A 22,236-nucleotide genomic window follows, 5' to 3' on the forward strand; every position below is an offset into this window, starting at 1 on the left:
TGTTTATGCAATTCAGCAGGATTCTCGTTCACTGGTAATTGTATAGATACTACAAACATACATGAACTATTTTACTCAGAATCACAAGAAAATGATGGCATTGGTTGATTATCACGGCTGCAAGGTCAGAAACTCATATGGGAGGTTATTGCAGTCAGCTCAAATGACCCAAATTTGACACGCTATGCAAACTCTAGCCCTTCCCAAGCTAAATCAAAGTGAACAGCTCTCAACAGGAGCATAAGACCTCTCGAGTGTGTTTTACATTGTCTGCCTAAAACTATCTGACCCAAGAAGGATACACCTCACTGATCATTGTTATCTAGAAGGGAGTTTACATCCAAGGGGAACAGGCTTATAACTCAGAAATTCTGTCTGAAGGTAGCTTAAGAGAAAACACATTTTGCTTTTCAGCTATCATATTTGAGAATATCTACCATGAGAATGCCTAAATGCAAGAGCTTTGTATGTTATATTACATCCTTAAAGACTGCTAAAAATTTAACTAGCTGGAATCCAAAACATGTGACCCTAAATTGAGAAGCTGTTAAATAAAACATGTAGGAACACACTCAAAGCTTTCATTTGGAATTCTGTTGTGGCCATTCTATATTTGGAGCTTGAATGTCTCAAGAATTACCTCAGGTAACCCATAAAAAAAAAGTATCTACCAGGGGGCAGAAGTCAGTGGCTCTAGAAGGAAAAATAAAAATAAATCCTCTTTTTAAACCTGTAGCCTACATGAAATGTAGAAGTAAACAAGGAGTTTAAAGCACATTTTGTCACGGCCAACAGTTTACCTAATTAAGTCAGAGGTTCATTGTCATTTAGCATTGTTTCACTCTTAAGTGGATATCCAGAATGAACAGCCAGCTGTCAGAAAGTGACAGAGATGAATATTAATGCATGTTGAGGGGAAAAAAAGTCCAAAAGCTTTGCTGTCACATTAAGTTTTTACATATAAAAACATACTCCCCCATTTTGTGGGCTGAAAATTCACAAAATAATCCTTCATTTTACTAGTTTTTAACTAATCTGTGGTAACCACCACTGCTCTAGCCAACATAAGGCAAGGATGGTGAATTTGGGGGGGGGGGGGGGGGGGGAGGGGGAGTGTTCCCACTATTAGAGCATTCAGTTAATTGATCCTGATACATGAACCCATACACGTAGGAGAAATCAAATCCTGATAGTCTGATAGAAGGGGTAACTGAAGACACACTTTTCCTGATAGAATCTGCATGCTGCAGGAGCAAGAACAAGGCAACGCCGCATTGAACGGCCTCCGGTCATGAGCTTACCATCTTCAGAAGCTTCTCATTACCTTTTCCCCTGTGGTAGAACTTAGCTTTTCAGAAAATACACTGACAAGGTGCCTCTCTATTCAATTTCAAAACAGTTAAAGTGTTCATACACCTGAAACAATAAAAATTATTGGTTATGACAGCACATTACAAGATTTTGGAAAACAATTTCTTCTGAAGGCTTTTCTAATAATTTCTGGCAACTTCTTCAGTCCTGTCCCATATAATCTTCTGAAAATCAATACTATGTTGGACTGTTATTGAAACATCCCACATTTTTAGACAGGGAAATGCTGATTAGACAAATTTCTTCAATTAAATTTTCACCATCCCCATATTAGTACAGTATTTATAAGCCATTTGCTGGTTTACAAGGTTTATCCATTAAACCAAATACGTCTTTTCAGTGACATTTGTTTGAATTCAGACCAGGACACAATTTAATATTCAACCCAATAAAAGGCTGCAGTAAAGGACAATAACGAAACTTTAAAATTTGTATTAGCAATTGTGGAACTATGAGCAAAAAGCAGTAACAGCAATATAAAAATCACTGAGTAAAAAGTGTGGTTCCTGTCTTGTTGGAAGAATATGGCTTACAGAATAAAAATGTTGGAGAAATATTGCTTCATGTGTATTTGTTTTCACTCTCTGTCAAACACAGATATTCTAGTAAACAAGGAAAGTTTGAAGGTAGCTTTTTTGAATCCTTTATTAAAATTAGCATCCCATCCATGAGTTTCACCTAGAAATAAAAAGACTCAACGCTGAACATTCTAAAAAACTATAAAAACTGTGATATATATTTTTCTTACAAATTCTCCAATATACCTAAAGCTGAATTCTCCCATCAATGTAAAGCCTGTGTCATCCATATAATGATGATGATCAAATCAAAGAAAAAAAATTAATCTAAATTTCCTTATTTGCAACCTGATAATAAAATTATTTCTCTTTTCACTATATCATACAATTTTGTCTATCCAGCTATTGCTCTTATATGCAAATCAAATGTTCTTCATTAAAAGTATGAAAAAAGTATGCCATTGAAATTGAAATATTCCAGTGTGAAACTATACTCACATCTAAAAGGCAGTATTTTTATTAGAACAAAGGTCAAGCAGATTATGATGGAAAAAGTAGGGATTTTTATTTGTTTGGTTGTGGGGATTTTTCTTTTAAGTACAAAATAATTACGGGTATATACTTACATCTTACTGAACCAAGTACAGACTAGTCCTGGCTGTCATACCCTTGGATCCAATTTCTCCATAATGCCAGGCTTCCCCATTTCTATTCAAATTACAAGCCATAATTGAGAATTCATTATCCATTGAATCTTATGTGTAGGACCATTTACTTTTTAATGAAACCAAAACAAAACAACATAGCAGAAAATGTTCCCTAGCTTACAAACATACCTTCATTAAACCTCCTTTTTTAATTAAAAATATGATATTAAAGTCAGGTCTAATGTAACTTGTAAGATCTAAAACCCCAAGTAAATACTTTGATAAAAAGTTATTAAAAACATTTGTTACTACCTCATTAACTTCTGTGTTTGTCAAACATGTCTATTAAAGAATGTTAAAATTTAATCTTATGTCTACGTATTAAAAAGCAGAAAGCACAGAGAGAAATGAAAGAACAACACATTATTACTAAAAGCCTGAAGCAATCAAGGCAGTGATAGTGATAGCAAATTTTACCACCTCAAGAACATCGAGGCATGTTATATGAAAAGGGAAGTCAGATACTTCTGGGGGCAGAAAGAGATGAGTAAAATAATAACTTCTAGCAAGGAATGTTTCTTAATATTTTTTATTTTGGATATAACAGGGAGCAAGATTGAAAAGTATTATTAAAGGGTATAAGCAAACCCATAAATAAACTGAGACTAATGAAAAATTGCCACGAAACACCATCTTTGATATGGAAAAAAAAAATCTCAAAAATCGTTCAAAGTAGGAGAAATTAGAAGTGACCTTATACTGTGCTACCCCACTAGCACAAAAGAAAAGAGACATCAAAATAAAAGAACACATTTCAGAATTAGAAAAACCTTGACACTAGGTTTCAAAGTCAGAAAATTTTCTTTCCTGCAATTTAGGAAAAAAGAAATCCTGTTTGTTGTTTTTAACATAATCCTGTTCCCAACGGATAAAAATCCTTTAGATTAAATTTGTTATATATAAATTTGTCTCACATGAAATGCAATGGAATAGGAATAATGTCACTGCATATGCTGTATATGGTAATATCAGTTATTATTTTTTTGCATTACAATACTCTAATTTCAAGCACACAAGTCATTAAGCACTGCAACTTTCAGAGCAAAAACTTTTACTTACAACTTTTACTCACAAAACTTTAAAAGATTTCATCTTTTTGGAAGTGTCTAGGAATACATGCTTGGTTTATTACATCAAAGAACCAGTTCACTGATATCCCTGCATCTGGACAAGACTCAGAATTCATGAAAGAAGTGACGGCTAGAAAGCTTATTTTCCTGACAGTGGATACCATAATCTGAAATGGTTGATGGTTTTGAAGAGAAACTATCACTATTCCCTGAAATTGTGCAATCTAGCAAAACAACTCACTTTCAGCAGTGGCACAGAATTCAGATAATGTCACAAGGAACTGGACAGCATTCCAGCCAAAAGCAGAAATTTTCTATTTCATCTGATAAAAGTAAACCTGAATATAAAGTCATAAATATTTTTTACTCATTTTGAACACAGATGCAGAGACATGTGTAAGCTGTGTTGTAGAAATGAATCAATTATTTGAGTTTTAACTGACAATGTAATTTCTTAAGCTAAAATTTCTTCCTCATCTGACCTGAGTGCTACAATCCACTGCAGTAACACAGTAAGCAAAGCAAGCCCTTTCCCTAAGAACTTCCATTCTTCTTTCTCCTTTTTCATTGCCCCTCCCTTTCTTTACTGTGAGAGATCATCCCATAAACAGAAGATTGAAATGAGCTATCACTGAACAGGGTCAAGCATATACCAAAAAATTTCTGTTGTTAAAATCAGCAGATAGAAAATTAAATGGTTAAAAGTTTTAAATCCCGATGATTCACCCATTTGCAACAGGAAAATTTTCTACTTCTTTCCCTGCACACAAAAATATCAGAATGACCCACTGTTAACATTTTTACAATTAAAATTACCTGGCAAAATACACTTGTTTCCTCCTACTCACAAAAAAGTTAGAAAACCTCTAGGCCTAATTCTGTATTTCCTAATTTTATAAATCTTTCTCAGTTTAATTTTAACATGAGAGGTGACAATAAATTTGCTTTACTGACTGTACACACCTCAAGCAGCTATAAAATACAATGACGTGAGGATTCTGCAGGAGCAAGGAAGAAAGGATGCAGATGGCATTGCGTGAGAATTTGTGCTACAGATGGGAGTACTTCCCCGACTGAAGGCTTTTGTTAATCACTGAATTGTGCCCCTGAGCTCGGTGTTTTTATCCTGCAGCTCCCCTGGGACAGCAGCCCAGCATCAGCAGCCAAGGCCAGGACAGCCCTGATGTCACCAAGCAGCGCCTGGGCCTGTCTGGGCTGGAGGCACCCAGGGATGGGCAGCTCGGCTGGGAACTCAGCTGGGCACCTGCCCTCGGCCCTGGGAATCACATCCCTGTTGGGGCAGCCAAAGGGCCACAGCTGGGAACAGCTGGACCTCAGAGACCTCATCAGGAGGGGTGCTCCTGCCCTACCGTGGAGCACCAAGGACAACAGCCTGGCTAAACTCTGAATAAAGGTGTGGTTACAAAAAGCGAGGGCAGCCCTTCAGTTCTGGTGTTTAGCAACATTAGTATCTTAGGCACTAGGAGACAGTCTGTGTGCCTTCTGCAAAACCCTCTGCAGAAGGAATTGTTCCACACTCTTCAGTCTTTCTATTATACATTCTCTATTATTAGATATTGCTATTTTAAGTTCTTCTCCAGGTCTTACAACAAAACTATATAAACAGACTTCACACTGATAGCATTTAATTGCTTTGAATGTGCATTCCTTAATGCATGAATGATTCAAGCAATTAAGAGCCAGAGGTGCTGCTTGGTTTCCATCCTCTTAGAACCCAGGAAAATCTAGTGAAATAAAGCAATGATTCTCAACTGGATTCATGCAGTCTGAAACCATTCAGTGTGTCTTCTGAGAAAAGAAAGCATGTAAAATATGCCTATGATCCTAGGGTTTAACAGGTATCACTTTTAAATTTTGGACTATCAATAACACATTAATGCTTTTTCAAGCATATTTTAAAACAGCAGGAATGGTTACTTTGTGGATATCTATAGGACCAGAGCATTTATAAGCAATTCATCCAAATGATGAATTATAATTGAGAAAGTTTATTTCATTCTCTAAAAAAATCAACTAAGCATTCAACCATTCAGTTAAGACAGCACCAATAATTTCCCCAAATAAACTTAGATAAGAATATACAATGTCCATTTATGTGTCTAGTGAATAAGTATTTCTTTTGAGAAATCAAATTGGTTTTTGTCACTTTTTATCATCATATGGATCTATTTCCAATAACCAAAAAAATACTTTTATTTTCAGAATTACACATGCATGCCAAATGTGTAATACAATATATTGCTTTACAATGTAATTATCTACAAATAGATAATACAATATGCTTTTTACAGAAATAAGATAGTTCTGAATTTCCAAGAAACAGAGTTGAATTATGGTTCAAGATAAATAGAACAATGTTTATTCGGTGTTTTTTTTCTGTATTGCAACAACAATATTATTATATAAATTATATATCATATAAAAAATATAGAAGCCAGGTAAACAGAAGTACTTGTAACTAGTTACCTATATTCAGAATGAAACAGGATCTTTTTATGTTAATTCTAAGGAGACAAAGACCTTGAAATAGGACATACTTTAGCATAACTCATAGACATTTAAAGTTACTGAAATGTGAGGGTAGTTTTGCTAGATGAACACCTATGAGACTCTCAGGGCACCAGCCTCAAAACTGGTATCATTAAACACTTTTACTGGTCTTACCAGCTGGCCTGAGCTGATACAAAAGGGGAAGCAAAAGGTCCTGTTAAAGGACTTGACAGTGACTGGTGTATAAATCAAAAGACACCAAAACACATCAACTGCAAAACTCTACAGTTTTCAAAACCTTGATTTTAAAAATGTGCTGAATTGGATTTTTAACTTCTAGTTTTCATGTTTCATATGTTTAAAGAAGAGATGACATCCAGATGAAATTCTGATAACTATTGGAATATTTTTATTACAACAGCTATTACATCAAGTTCAAAACCTTTTTTTACAAATGCCAACCCTTTATGCATATTTCTTTGTCTAAATAGTTACATCTTATATATACTTATTCTGGTTCCTAAACTTTGCATATTTTGTTTAAAAGTTATGAGGTGTTTCTCATTGTTAATTAAAAAACAGATGCTAGGATAAACTTTGTGAATCTATATGATAGCTCCTTTTTTCAAATGAACTATCTGATTTTTTTCTTCAGCAACCCAGACACATGAAATTAAATTTCAGAGGAATGGAGATATGAGCAAGATCTACCTTTTCCACAGACACTGGGTCTCTGATATACCAACCATGAAGCTATTGGAGACATCATGCACTGAGCCTGGCTAATTTCAGATGATGCACACTCATCTGTAAGGAGATTCTCCTAGAGAAGTCTCATTCTCTGCATCAGACCAAGTTACAGAAGTCTGTGTTGGCATGATAGCCAGAGTGGCAAGGAGAAACAGCCATTATTATTACAAACAATAAATGGAATTCCTTACTTCCAAGAAATTCCATTTAATATTTGTAAATAAATAATTATTTATACATATATTATTTGTAAAAGAAAAAATTCTTTACTTCAACCAAGTCCAGAAAAGGCAATTGGCTGATGATCAAATATTGACTTGCAATTTGTAGGCAAACAGCTGGGAGAAAGCTGGATGTGCATCAGCCTTTACAGAGAGCTGACCTGGCAGTCAGGGAAAAATGCGCACCAAAAGATTTCTGCGTCTGTAGGTTACTGTAATTAGTAAAGAGCATTCTAACTTCCTAAAAATCACAAAATCAGAACTGCCTCATTTTATTCATATAAAATAAGAGAATTTCATGTGGACAATTTGATGACTACATTCAGCTTTCAGTTGATAGCAGATTTTTTAGGGTAGAAAATAAGCAGACTACAGACGGGGAAAACATTGGAGCTGGCTCAGCAGGGTTAATTCTGGCATGATGCTGCATTACCAGTCAGCTGCAGTGCCTCAGCACCACACTCCAGGGACCAGGGTAATTGTGCATGGAGCTGGCAGGGAGTCAGGAGCTTTGTTAGCTCCTGATCAGCATTAACCATTCTAAATAAAGCTCAGCTCTACGCAGACAAATGTAGGTGACTCCACATGATCCTCATCAGTACCCTGGAGCTTTCTTCCATGTGGAGTATGCTGTTTCCCCAATAACAGATAATGAAAAGTGACTACTAGCAGGAGAAAGATTTTGTCCAAAGCTGTTTCACTCAAATTTCAGCCCTTCTGTATGAAACTTCCCAAAGAGTACAAGGAAAGGAGGAAGTTGGTAGAAGAAAGCAGAACTTTGCATTTTCACAGGTGCACAAACACTTGCAATAAAGTGAAAAAGACAATTTGCATTTGGTGTGCAGAGTCAAAATATTTCATCATAATGAGGTGAGTTTTAACCATTACTGAGATTTCCATAAGGTTATAGTCCACACAAAGGAACACTTTCAGGGATTCAGAACCACTCTACAGAAATTACAACAACCTAAACAAGTCATCAGAACAACATCCTGTGACGAGGTAAACTGGTAAAACGTAAAAATAAAAGGGGGACAAAATGAAGGCCTAAATACAAAGGGAGACCAAATTAAGATCTTGGCACAACTAAACATAGCATCAAAACCCACCAGATTGCTGGATGATTTACTAAAACATTTCTACAATAAATCTGATAGGAACAATTAGCAAATTAGTATCAGCAGGTAAAAATCTACAGTACCCATCAGCTCTGAAGAAGACTTCTATAAGCTCTAAAAGGTCATCATATTGTTATATTGTACAAGAAAGTTAGCAATATTTGGAATGAAAAATACAAATCCATTTTGTGGTCTGAAGGTATATCTTTTTCTTATAAGATAAGAGATTTCCAAAGTGAAATGTGAGCATATCGCATTCCAACATTATAGAGATACAGTAACTTTTGATGTTGAAGAAAACTGGGAGAAAATTTCTAGGGGCAGATTATAAATCAAGCCTTGCAATACCAAGTTTCCAAATCTTTAGATCAAAAAACAGTGGTAACAGGTCAGGCAGAAGACAAGGAAGAACAGCCAGGGTGAGGACAGGATTTTTTTTTTTGCATCTATTTGTAGCCAGAACTATTTTGTCTGAATTGACCAATAATGTGGTTTTGCAGATATTGGTCGCTATTGCAGTTTATTGATCTAACCCACAATCAGCTGAGTGCAGCAGAAACAGTCTTTAATTAGGAATTTAAATATGGCTGAGAAACAGATGCTTATTTCTTTCTTTCTTTACTCATCTCATCTTGCATCATATCAAATCTTTCATCTTCACACAGAATCCAACAAAGAACTCACTCTATACATACGTGATACCCTATATATACGTGATACAACGAAAATATTAAAAAAAAAAAATAAAGAAAACATAAAGCCCAAGGGCACCTAGAACAAGCTGTGCTTACCACATTTATATAGCACAGCAAATGACTCAAGGATTCAGAGCAAGGCTTCTGAGCTGCACTGCTCTATTCCAGCCATTTCAGATTACCTGGAGAAATGAGCTTCTTGAAGGATGTCAGCAGCACCACAATCCACTGTGAAAAAATTAAACCACACTGGCCACACCATTGGGTGCATCTGCATATATATAAATGATAGGAGTCCAATTTAACTGTTAAGCTCAAATGCATCATTGTAGATAATTATTTTAAATGTTGCTAGAAATAAGTTATTGTTACACAGCTTCAACAATAGATTATTCTAAACCTATTCCAAAACCCATACAAAAATGGAATCTCAGATTTTCATACACTATCAATCTACACTGAGTTATCACAAGTGTAGACGAATAAGAAAGTTGCTATCTGGTCTAATTAGTTGAAACAAAAAAAGAAGATGAATTCCCACACTAGTAAGAGTTCTTCTGTCATCTGATTTTCCACAAAGCATTTTTAATTTTATAGTCAAATATTGAAAACAAATTAGATCAGAATGATGCCTCTGTGCTTCATAGGATTTTCAAGTACAATTCCCATTCTCAGCTAGCTTAGTGATAGAAGCCATCTACTGTGGTTGCTCCAGGAAACAGAAACAGTAAAACCATTATGAGATTGTAATTACAATTGGAAAAACTCATTGAAGGACTTAGTCCCTCAGAAATTCAATCCTAAAAATAAAACTAAAAATTATTGGCAATGAAGAATTATAAAGACTGACTCCCAATGTATTTCACAAAAAGGAATTTTATAAAAATTTCTTTTCTATAAGAATCTTCTCACTCCATCTGGAATAAGAAGAGATGCAATCCACAGATGCATCCATTCCAAGATGATGCAGATGACTATGCAATATGACCTCAGCAAAAAGGCACATGACCTCCACAGTAGTTATTGGCCAAAGCTGAAAAATCTAAAAAACCTAAAGACCTAAATGCATTCTGAAATAACAGTATTACTTAACAATAATAACTGAAAGACAGGGTTAAGAAGATAGTAAAAGACAAAGAAATCTATTAAATTTTTCAAGAACTGAGCAAGTTTTACTAAATTTTTCAGAACTAAAAGGTAGGCAATATTTCTAGCTGGTAAGTCACTGCTGAGGTTACTGCTCCTAGGCAAAAATATTTTACCTATAAGTCCGTAATTTGTCTAATAGGACTAAATGAAAACTAACTGGATCACTCTAGTTAGTTCTCCATCATTCTGGAAATGCAAATCAGATTTACTACCAAAAAAAAAAGGAAAAGGAGAATTAATATAATTATTTTATTTGGAAACTCATCAGCAATGAAAACTGACTATTTTTTCTCTAAATTATCTGCTTCTTATATATCCCAATTCATACCTTAATGCCAAAAATTAGTTCTTAATATTTCTATTAATCATATGGCAGATGTCTGACTATGTCTGCTTCTGTGTTAAAGAACAATGCTGGCCTAAGAAGCAAAATTCAAAAATCCATACAGATGGCTAAAAATAATGTGGGTTCCTGCATCCACATGAACAATGGTATGTAACATTATAATAGGAGCAGAGAAATTCATGATCTTTTCATGCCTGTGAGAGTACTAAGGACACCTGGAACACTATGCAGCATCATTAATGCATTTATTCTGACCTGGAATACAGGCAGGTGCCAAAGGAAAGGCCAACAGTCAAATTCTCTGATATATTTTGTGAATTCACCTAGCTGAGACACAAAAAATTCAAACCAACTACTCTTTTAGTTGTACCTAAAGAACTGTCAGTACTGAAAAGAAAATCGCACAATGCCATTGAAATGCAAGTCAAGCAAGAAAAGAAGCTATCAGACTTTTTCAGCCTCTAAATCCTCTTTGTCCAAGGAGAAAATAAAAACTATTTTTGGCAGTTAACTTTATTTATGCAACTCACAGTTAAAAGACAACACCAGAAGCTACAGAAATTACATTCCTGCAACTGCAGTGAACAGATGCCTGAGCATCAAACAAAATGAGACTTGAACAGATGTTATTCTGATAAAGGTAGAGGAAAATCAGAAAAACATACATAGAAAATATTTCAAATAGATTGCCTTCTAATGGCTGTTTGAAGTATATATTTACTCATCTATCTAGTATCCTCAAAAGTATTCCAAAGCCTGTGAAAGTCAAAGGCAAGGGCAGTTTTGTGGTTCAGGAGCAGCACTGCTGTGGATGTGGATGTCAGACCAGGGCCCCAGCCCAGCTCTCCCTCTCCAAACCAGCCAATGCAGCAATGCAAACTTCCCTTGCTCAGAGCATATTTTGTAGATGAAAGCAAAGCTTCTATAACTGTCAAACTCCACAGCACAGACACAAGTGCTTTGCAGTTAAGTCTGAATGTATTGATTTCCTCATTCTATGATGAATATGTATGCTAAATATTTCAGATTATCTGTTACACAAGCTTAAAAGTCATTCATAAAGTTTAACTTTTGTCCTTTTTTCCCCAATGCTGCCTGTATTTCATGTCTTAACTGAAGAAATGCAAACACAAAACATTGTATTCCTACTTATCTTCGTCCCACTTACTTCATGAGGTTTAAAGGGACTGTGAATTACTTACTATTCTACTTATCCATAATTGCAGTAGAATGATTGCAAATTAGTTTCTGCACTGAAACATCCCTACGTACACTTTGGTTCCCTCTGGGTTTGACATGATTGTCTTTAGAAAGAAAGCAAATTCTTCTAAAATGAGGGATACAAATTTCACCAGCTCAGCCTGATCAGCAATCAACCTAACACCTTTACAACTCCCTTGAAAAACAGAAAACCTCATCTTTGTTACTGTAAAAAGACTGAAAAATAAACTGTACAGATCAGCAACTGGTACTCAACACTTTTGCAGTTATCTCCAAAATTAGATTAGGTTTACAAGGCTAACATCTAAATCAATACACCACTAAATACTCAGGAACTTTTCTCTCCAGACCCCACAAGAAATAGAAACTTCTAGCTGAACAGAGGGGTTATCAGAAAATGACAATTCATTGATTAAAAGGAGTTTGGTGCAGGCACCTCTGATCAGAGGAGGCCAAATCACAGATGTGTTTGACAGATGCTTTTGCCTCTCTACTGCAGCACTAATGTTCTGCTCCGAGGTCAGGGAACGCTGTCCCTTGAAGCCCTCAACTGCAGCCCCACTCTCAAAGTCAGAGAAGAAAAGAGAATTTTAAAGCCATAAGACTGCCAGGATAATTTGAAGTTCTCAAGACTTCACAGAACTTCAGCTTCACAGAACTGCCCTGCTCACTGCCAAGAAGCCTGGAAGAGCCTCTGCCAGCCAGCAAATCTCAGAGTTCCACAGCTGCTGGCAGAAAAGGCCCCACCTCCAAGTGGGGTGAACTTCCACACCATAGGCAAGGAGCTTAAAAAATCTGCGAATACAGAATAGAGCTGGATGTAAATGTATCTTGGAAAAGAAAAATGTCCTCAGAACTAGAAACCTGAAGTTGGAAGATGTTGTAGTACTCATCACAAAGTGAAAAGCACATACGTCATGCAAAAATAACTAAGGTGCTAGTATGTCACATACTAAGGTTTGTTTGCACAGCTGTCATTCCAGAGTATCCTTCAATTGATTAGTATAATAATTTACATTACAACTCATGTAAACATAAAATATGGTTAAATCATGCATGAAAAAAACCCCTCCATGTTCCTGAATCAAAACCAGCAAAGTTTGGGCCATGCCCTGGTTTGCTACATGCTGCTACCAGCAGGACTTGATAATCAGAGAGCAAACTGTAACTGATAGACCTATCCTGCTGTTCTTAAGCAGGCCTTTGTGAAAAGGCAGAATCACTGTAACTATTGACCCATCCTTTCTCACTCACCTGCAGAAAAGAAAATGATGAAATTTGATGATTGCAGGGGAAGGTGTTTAACTGGGGAGAAAGGTGTTTTGGAATCAAGTGGCACAGCTGACCTTGTTCCTGCATTCTTTCACCTTAAAGAATTTCGTTGGTACATTCAAAGAAACCAAAGCTCAAATGGTTACTGAAATAACCATTTCTAAACTTACATTTAATGTTTTCATAGACAAAGAAATGCCTATGAGTTTACATCAGCTTTAAGTGATATCACAGTCAAGTCCCAAGCAGCCTTCTAAAGATGTTCCAAATTTTTAGAATCCTCTGTACAAGCCAGGTGCCCACAAACCAGAAAGATTATCAAGAATTTCATTAACATCAACTCAGTACCTTTCCATTACTTTTAAAAGGCAATAGTTAGACAAATTTTAACATTAGAGTCTATTACAGTTATGTAAATTAAGTCAACTTGTCCTTCCTTCAATTAAACATGTTAATTTCCCAGGGGACTCAGCACCATTTTCTTCAGTTATCACATATGCCATCATCACACAGTACACTGTAGCCCTAAAAAGAATTAATCAAGTATCTGATCTTACAGACCCTGCCTATGTCAGTAAACCTCATGTAACCCAACTCCCTGAAATTCAAAGACATTCTCAAATGAGAAAGTTTCTCAGACCCCCACATACAAGAACACAACCTTGGTGTTCCATAGTCACAATAAATGCCAGGAAACTCTCTTGTGACCAGACAACAGAATTAGAAATCTCAACACAAAAGGCATTTAGCTCATAAACTATTATTAGACTTTTGCACAGCCTTCTTCCTTCTATGTTAAGTTTGTCTGAAAACAGTTAAATTTGCCTGAAAATTAGATTACAATAGAAGTACAAGTTTATAGTCAATCACAAGTTATTAATAGACACATAGGTGCGTATGAAACCTAAAAACTTCATTTTGGTTAGCCATAACAGAAATTTATTCGCTAATTCAATTTTGATAAAGGTATTTAACAATTTGCTTAATTTCCTCAGCAGAAGAAACTGTACTTCACCTTAAAGGCAAAGATAAAAATATAATTTGCATGAATTTTTACAGATTTGCTGAATTGAATGCACAAATCATTAAGGCTGAATAAGAAACCTAAGAATTGTCATGTGGTTCTTGGTGATAGTTACTGTCCTTATGGACAAGCACAACTAATATATATTTCAAAGGGAGATCACAGCAACGTACCAAGTCTGGAAAATTACAAAAAATTGTCCATTTGTTTTCCTTAGCCACATGATTTGATTAATAGCTGATGCCCAGAAGAATTTAACTGTCTCACTGATGCTGGCTTTTTAAAGGATTGTCCTTGTCACAAGATTACCTTCAGACTCTTCCTGTTTGTGTGAAAGTGAACAAGTAGTCCATCCCACATTATTCAAATCTTTCCATATCTACTAATCTTTCTCGGGGTGCTATCTGTTTCTGCCTTCCCTGTCTTGTAAATAAAGTTACCTCAATGTGATTTCAGGGAACCAAGTACTGTTTGCTCATAGAAGGGAACAACATCCTAGAGCAGCTTCTGCTCTCTTGTGACATTATCTGCACACCTTTAAATTGCATGTTGAACACTCAGGCTCAGTGATTATACCACCAAAACTTATAGATATTCCTCCCAAAAACTCAGAGTTTATTTACTTATTCAGAATAGGCATGGTTGACTGAAGTAATCCTCCTCCTGTACACTTGTCGTCAACAAGCTTCAGTTTTATTAGATGCAGCACAAAGGACCAGATAAGGGCTACCTAGGCTGAAAGGGAGGCTTGTTGGAAAGAAAAGGAACCATATCTTGTTACTTTCTTTACAGCTATTGTTCCTACAGCTACACTAAAGTCTTCTCAAACTGACAATACAGTTGCTGTTGCAACTAATACATGAGGTACCACAAAGTTCTCAAAATCATTCAGTGACCTTATCTCAGTAAAACAACCCTACTTTCACTGTTGATTTGAATTCTGTTCTTACCTTACTCAAGAGCACCTTGTTCACAAACACCTTCGCTACAGAAGTCTTTGAAATACTGGTCATTGATATATTGCCCTGTTTCCAGTGGGAAAAAAAACATTATGAAACTCAATTAATCTGTAAACTGCTAGACTGAATATTTACCAGATATAAAAATAGTCCAAGCAGTTGATTTTTTTTTTTTTTTAATAGGAAGGCTTTTTTCATTAGAATTTAAATATATCCTGATAGGATCACTGATGTGTAATTCAGAATCTGGTATTTCAATATTATGCTTCCTCATAAAGTGCTTCTCACTTAGCATTCTTGGAGCCTTAATAGATATTCACAAATTAACCTTTTGAACACCCAGGATTAACTGAATTTATAGAGAAGAAATGTAAGTAAGAAAGTTCTACGAGTTTTTGCCCAGTGTGACTCAGCAAGGCAGTGAGGATTGCAAGCACCAAATCCTGATATTCCCATTCCTAGTCACTATGTATCAATTCCAGACCTTTCCATAGAATTTACAGCTACTTTTTCAGAGTTTACATCAGAATACAATAATAAAAATACAACATAATTGTCACAGCCTGTATTACTGTAAAACAAACCAAGGTCAACTTGACAAATAATATAGGGCAGTGGTATGTATTGCTGAACTCAAAACAGGCTCCATATGCAGCACACAAATCAGCTTTTGAGTGCCTGAGTGCTTCTTTGTAAGAGATTACATTCAGCCAATGGAAAATAAAGAGTTTTCTGATCAAACAAACATTACTTCCTCAATGTTTATTTTGGTGTGCCTTTCTCTTGTTACAAAATTGTTGGAAAATTACAACTGCATCACAGCTTAAGATCTTTTTTCTAATAATACAATTGCAATTTATGTTTCATGAATTTATATTGATAAATGAAAATTTTCACTTCACAGAACATTTATTTTGGAGTTTACTTTATTCTAGCAACATTTAAATTAGAAAAATGATACAGAAACAAAAAGCTGAATAAAACTACTTTTTTTCCTTGAAAACCAACTCAAGACTTTTAATAAACACTGCTCTTTAATGCCAAATGCACATAATAAACTGGTTTTACCTTCATATTTTGACTTAAATGCCACTAAGAAATTTTAATGCAATTTGCCTTACTTTTGCCAAAAAATGTTGTTTCAACAGATGCGGGTGCACTGGAAATTTGGATCCTTTAATTTGGGGATCACCATATCACCAGCAGGCAGGTTTCTGAGCTCAGCCTACCACATCAACAAAAAGTATTTTAAAAAATAAATAAATATTATTAAATATTCCCTCTAGTGCAGTTGTCAACAGGTAACCTTTCAGCACACATAAAAACAGGATTTAGCATTGCACAAAACCTTTTTTTAGATTAGCCAGCAAACAACAGGAATATCATTAACTGGCTTATTCAATTCAGAAAGGACATTGCAAAAAGAAAAATATTCACTATATGCACACAGAGGGAAGAGTAGGATAACTCATTTTTTAAAGGGAAAAAATACAACGGGGGAATACAATTAAATTGAAAGACAGAAAATGAAAACTAGAAAAAAAATTTACCACACAATTAGGAGTGGAATTAACCCAATTAAGAGTGGGATTAACTGGAACACAAATATAAGACAAAATACCATAGGGTTTGATATTTAACAATAGAGTGAGCTGTGAGAACACCAGAGGCAACTGCAAAACCAAAAACCAACCAACCTATGTTTGTGGTCAAGTAGACACTGTATTCTGCAGATCCATATCCGCCTATTAAAACAGAATTTTAATTTTAATTAGTCATCTTCTAAGATTTCTGGATTCATGACCCCGTGGTCAAGTGAGATCCTGCTAAATGACACTTCTGAAATTACTGATCTCGAACAAGTACTTCTCAGAAGGGCAATATGTACAAAATACTGAGAGCCCTCAAAAGGAGGGGAGCCATCCTACCTCCTGTAGCACTAAATCAAGGCATACAACTCCATTTCTATGGGGAACCTGCCACACTGAAGATGAGTTCCAGAGCTACACAATATATACATGACAACATCAAGTTAGATCATTTCAAAGGAAAGTAAACCAATGATTGTTTTAAGCAGATGTGATTGCAAATTGATTTTCTTAGATCAAAGAGTGTAAACTGCAATACAATACACCATATGAAAAACTGAAGCATCTTAGCATAGTGTATCCTCTATTATCATCCAGTTACTTTACACGTGATCCAGCTTTTTGCAATCTTTAATCATAAAAAAATTACTGTATTGAAAGCAAATACATGAAACTTCCATTTATATGATGGAATTTTTCAGAACCAAAGAGTTTGCACTATGTGTAATGACCTGACTAGACCTTAAAAATAGCTATTTTTAACAAATTTAAAGACAGCATTTTGAGATACTGGAAAAGATGATGCAAAGATTCCAAAGGTTAGTGTGCAGATGATACCTAAATAATAACCTCTTACATAACTGAGACAATTAGGGTTATTACATTATTCCACTTTTCTTCTACAACTCTTTACAATAAATTTGTTTATATCCCATGGAAAAAAATCACAGCACAACTCTTTATTGACTGATTAGGAAGCTGCTGAGTAGTCTCTTACATATTTTCACATTATATGCTTCAAAGCAAGATGCTAATTTGAAAAGCTTAAATCTCTGACTGGAAATAAATTTCTACTACACTTAGAGAAACCACATGTTATAACAGCTAAAATAAATCAGGTGGAGAAACTATTTTTCACATTTATTCTGTGCTATTTGAAAGCACACATTGCCACACTGCAAAACTTCACCTGCTCCACTGCAATCCTGGAGATCAGAGTTCATGAGGTTCCTGGACAACACTACACTTGTAGTGACCATAAGAACTCACAGAAAACAAATTATACCTCTAAGTTCCATGTGACACACAATTGTAAACTGAAAAAAAAAACTTCAACAATTATTTTAAAATGCGAATATAGTCATCTATGACTAAAGGAGATGTAAACTAGTGTCCTAAAATTAATCTTCCAGATATCTAACACTAACATTGCCAGCTTAGGAGTGCTTCTTGAATGGCAGGAAATCTGTCAGCACCCAAGTACAGTCTAAACTTGATGTAAAACAGACATACATAACAGGGAAATCATTCAGATGCTGAGCAAAGGAGAGGCAGAAACAGGACAAGAGTAATAGGCAAATTCAAAATCTAATAGGAAAAAAAAAAAATACAGGGGTGTGTGTATATACAGAATGGTTTAGACTGGAAGGAACCTGAGGGAGTTCTCTGCTCCAAGCCCTGCTCAGGTCAAGGTGAGGTCAGGTCAGGTGGGCCACTCAAGCCCAGAATTTGTATGGGTGGAGGTCCTACAACTGTTCCAAATGCCTATTCCAGTGTTTGGCCACTATCATTGCAAAGAATTTTTTCCTTAGATTTAACTGGGATTTCCCCTACTATAACATCTGTGTCCACTCTCCTCCTTACAATGATCACATCTGGAAAAAATCTTGCTCCTGTTCTCCATGACCAACCATTAGGTGGCTGAGAAGGGCACTTGGATCCCCCTTTGTTGCCTCCAAGAAAGACAAACCAAGCTCTCACAGCCTCTTCTTACACATAGTATATTCATCAGTGCAAATATTTAAATTCTGCATCTTGAAAGTACTGCAAGAGTGAGCAGAGCTAGTCAGCAGGAAACAACATGGTATCTCAAAATTCAGGCTAAAGAACATCCATGTAAAAGAAGAAAATTTGAGGGCATCTACTAACTCTATATGTTAGTGTTATTAAAGATAAAAGAGCAAACAGAGTGGTCACGTCACAAAACATTTGAATCATAATAAGCACATAATCTAAGTATATACCCTTCATTAATGAGTACAGAATGGGAAAAACAGCATTTTAAATATGACAACTCATTATGTATTTAGGATTAGAGACCTTTCAGGAGGGATGTCAGTGCTTAATAGAAAACGGATCATGTGAGGAATTAATCAGGATACTGAAACAAGGTGATTTAGCAGTTAGATTAAAGGATGTCCTTTTACACAGCTCTGTCCAGTGCAACCTGAAATAACCTGGCCAATGAAATTCATACTGCTCATGCTCAAGTATTAACCAGTGAGCCAAGAAACAACAATCCTTCTTCCTGCAGCAGTTTTCGAAGTGTGGATTTCTGCATTAAACAATTACTAAAAATCTATTGAGAAAAAAAATAATCAAAGAAAAAAGAAGCAAAAACCCAACACAAGATAAAAATACAAAAGCAGGGGTCAAAAAGGGGTCAAAAAAAATCTGAAATCACTGCACTAAAGTCTACAAACATTCAGATACTCTGATCAAAGACAAGAATAAATCCATCTGGCATTCAAAGGTACAAAACAAAAGGGAGGGAATGAAGAAGAACAATCAGGCAGAAATTCAGAAGAATTAAAAAATAACTTTATAAAAATAATTATAAGAACAAAATTTAAAATATAATCTATTGTCCAGATTTTATAGTATCAGCTCCTTCCTTGACTTTTTTAAACTCAGGCTACACCCTTCTAGAATTACATTTTAAATAAAATGTCCACAATTATGTCTAAAATATATTTTCTGTTCCAGGTGTGGAAATACCATCAGTGGAGTAAACACAACAAATCATCCCCAAGACCAAAGAGATCTCTTTGCTATTAAAAGAATAACTTGAACACTAATTCAAAAATGCACCAGTGACTACCACATCACGCTCAGAAGTGGAACATTCAGTCATCACTAATCAGACTGGATAGAAGAGAACTGCTGCAAAGTCAGAGTGCTGCTTCAGCATGCTTGAAACGACTTGTTTCCTAGTTCTGATATGGGATAAAATTATCAACCAAAAGAAAGAGGAAAAAAATTACATTAAAATAAACAAACAAGACAAGCAACTAAAACAAAGCATGAATGACAGTATTTTAAAATACATTAATAATTTAATATTTCTTCATGTGATAGCCTTTTAATGAAATTAGCACTAGCATGGGATCAAATAAACACCATGCAATTCAATGCAATTCAATGTAATTAGCTAAGTTCCAATTCTGTATTTTTAAGCAAGTTACCTAGTTGATCATGAAGATTTTTCATTTCTTAGCTACTTACTTTGTACCTTATGTCTCTAAAATTATTTCATGAGTCACTAACACAAATTAATTTTTACATACAATTTTCCTGATCAAGAAAAACTATTTTATTGGATTCTACACATCATTAAAAATAACAGAGTAATCATTGTCTTAGTCATTAGAAATAAGTATTGCTTTTAAAAGTAAAACACAAATAAAATTTTAGCGATTATAAAGTTAATAGAACTTTACTATCTCCTCATTTCAGTTCATTTCATCAAATTCTCTCAGTGTAAACCTGAGAAATGGCCAATTTCAAATTCCCACAGAAAAAAAGGCAGTTGAATTCACTATAATTTCTGTACAATTTCCTTAGGAATACATGTGGTTTCTTTGCTCAGACCAAAGTTTAAGATACTTCCACGTAGTAATTCTATGTCTTCTTCACAGACTAGAAGTATTGTAAAGAGAAGTGGGAAAAAAAATTCAGAACCATGAAAAGATATGGAGGTTAATTAGAGCAAAGTCCCACAATGGGGGAGCAGAAAATCCATAACAAGAAAAAAGCCTGAAGTTTGAAAAGCAAAGTATATTCAAACCATAAATAATGTGAGATATATACACATGCATAATTCATGGGATGGATGTACTAGAAGGACCTGCAATTTCTGTTGTTAAATAAATAATGAGTTACTAAAGCAATTATAACATGAAATCATGGAATTGGCTTGCCCCAGTAAAATGCATCACTTGGTGATAGAAAGCTCTGGACTTTAAGTATCTCATGTGTACGTGATGTCAGTTTTACTCTTTTCCCATGCCAGCACCAGCATTCACAGATGCATCAAAACCAGTTACAGTAAAATCTTCAGGGGTAAAATTGATGTGCAATCTCCAAGTTTGACTCTCAGCAATCTTTCTGCATTATCAACTTCACCATGCCCAGCTGACTCACAGGCACATTGAGAACATTTTGTCTTCATTCTAAAATCTCGACACATCTGAGCAGAAACACTGAAATGTTGCCTTCACTACAAGAAGTGACACGAAAGCAATTCTATCTTTTTAGGGAAGCGGGAGTTCCCAAAGAACTCCAGTTCCGCCATAAATTCCAAAAATCCAAACTTACTTTCCAAGATCTGAGTATTTAAAGACAGTAATTCCTGTTCTTTCTTGCCCTCCAGGCATTTCTCTCTATGAGTCCAACTGTTCAGTAACAACTGCAACATTAAGACAAGAACCCATATCTAGATATATCCCAGTGATACTCTGATTTTGCCAATAGTTTTTTCATAACCTGTAGTGGTACGTGAAAAAAATCCTTGCAGTTATTTTTAAATCATTACAGTTATTTACTGTCATTGAATTAGAAAACATGACCTTTCTTTGTAGAAGTTTAAGTCATTAGGCATCTGTTAAGCTCTGGGGTATCTGAATGACAGAGCAACACAAGACGTAATGCATTTGTACAACATTTTTTTAGTCCCTATTTTGATAAAATGAGAAAAACCTCAGAGATGGGTGTACTTTGTTTATATAACACCTTAAAAACCCTGCCTGGCCTCCAGTTAAAGTTACATTTCAAAACCATATTAACTTTTCAGAACTACCTGGTATACACACTTTAAATTCTGATGTGATAGCTAGAAGTGGCACTCCTTTATTAATATTCCTTGCAGAGGTCATTGATCACTATTTTACGAAAAGAAACAAAATGTATAACACCATAAGCCTCCTGTTATTAGATAATAGAATGCATAACTGCTATGAAAACTTTGCCTATGTCTTTTATTAGAAAAACAATTAAACCCAGATCCCCAGGCACAACACTTCACAGGAGGTGTGATGGCAGCAAGTGTTATATTCTACTAGATCTTCAAAAGGGTCATTAATCTTTCAGTCATCGATCTCAGACACTTAAGTCTAACAGCAACGTGCAGAAGCAAACACACAGCGCTCTCTTTCTCTCTTTGTAGAGATAGAAACAGTCAACTCTTAAGGCAAGATCTAAAATAGCCAAAAAGAAATCTATTTAATCCATTTTCATCTCTCCGATTTTACAGAATCTCATTAGTGTAAATATTTTCACTTTCACTGTTACATTGAAACAGCTGAAGCATTTCTAGGCAACCAGAGAACTCTGTGCATAGCGTTCCTACTTTACAATGACTCTTACACTCGACTACACATTAAGTCTTCAGTAGACGTATTATCCCTTTCATCTATTCAGCAGTATAGTTCAGATACT

The 22,236-nt window shown here is 35.3% G+C and overlaps 1 protein-coding gene across 2 annotated transcripts in view; it reads right to left on the reverse strand.

Annotated features, from left to right (window-relative positions):
- The window catches only part of DNER (delta/notch like EGF repeat containing), a 112,832-nt gene that overhangs the window by 89,046 nt on the left and 1,550 nt on the right, over positions 1-22,236 (reverse strand). Inside the window, exon 2 of one of the 2 annotated variants that reach the window (XM_086844904.1) lies at positions 14,924-14,998. The exons of the other annotated variant lie outside the window; for it this stretch is intronic. Coding sequence (XP_086701030.1) covers positions 14,924-14,998 — 75 coding nt within the window. The remainder of the gene's footprint in view (positions 1-14,923; positions 14,999-22,236) is intronic. 2 annotated transcript variants of the gene reach the window in all.

The sequence above is a fragment of the Cyanistes caeruleus genome, chromosome 10 (genome assembly GCF_971803275.1).
Source record: "Cyanistes caeruleus chromosome 10, bCyaCae1.hap1.1, whole genome shotgun sequence".
NCBI lineage: Eukaryota > Metazoa > Chordata > Aves > Passeriformes > Paridae > Cyanistes > Cyanistes caeruleus.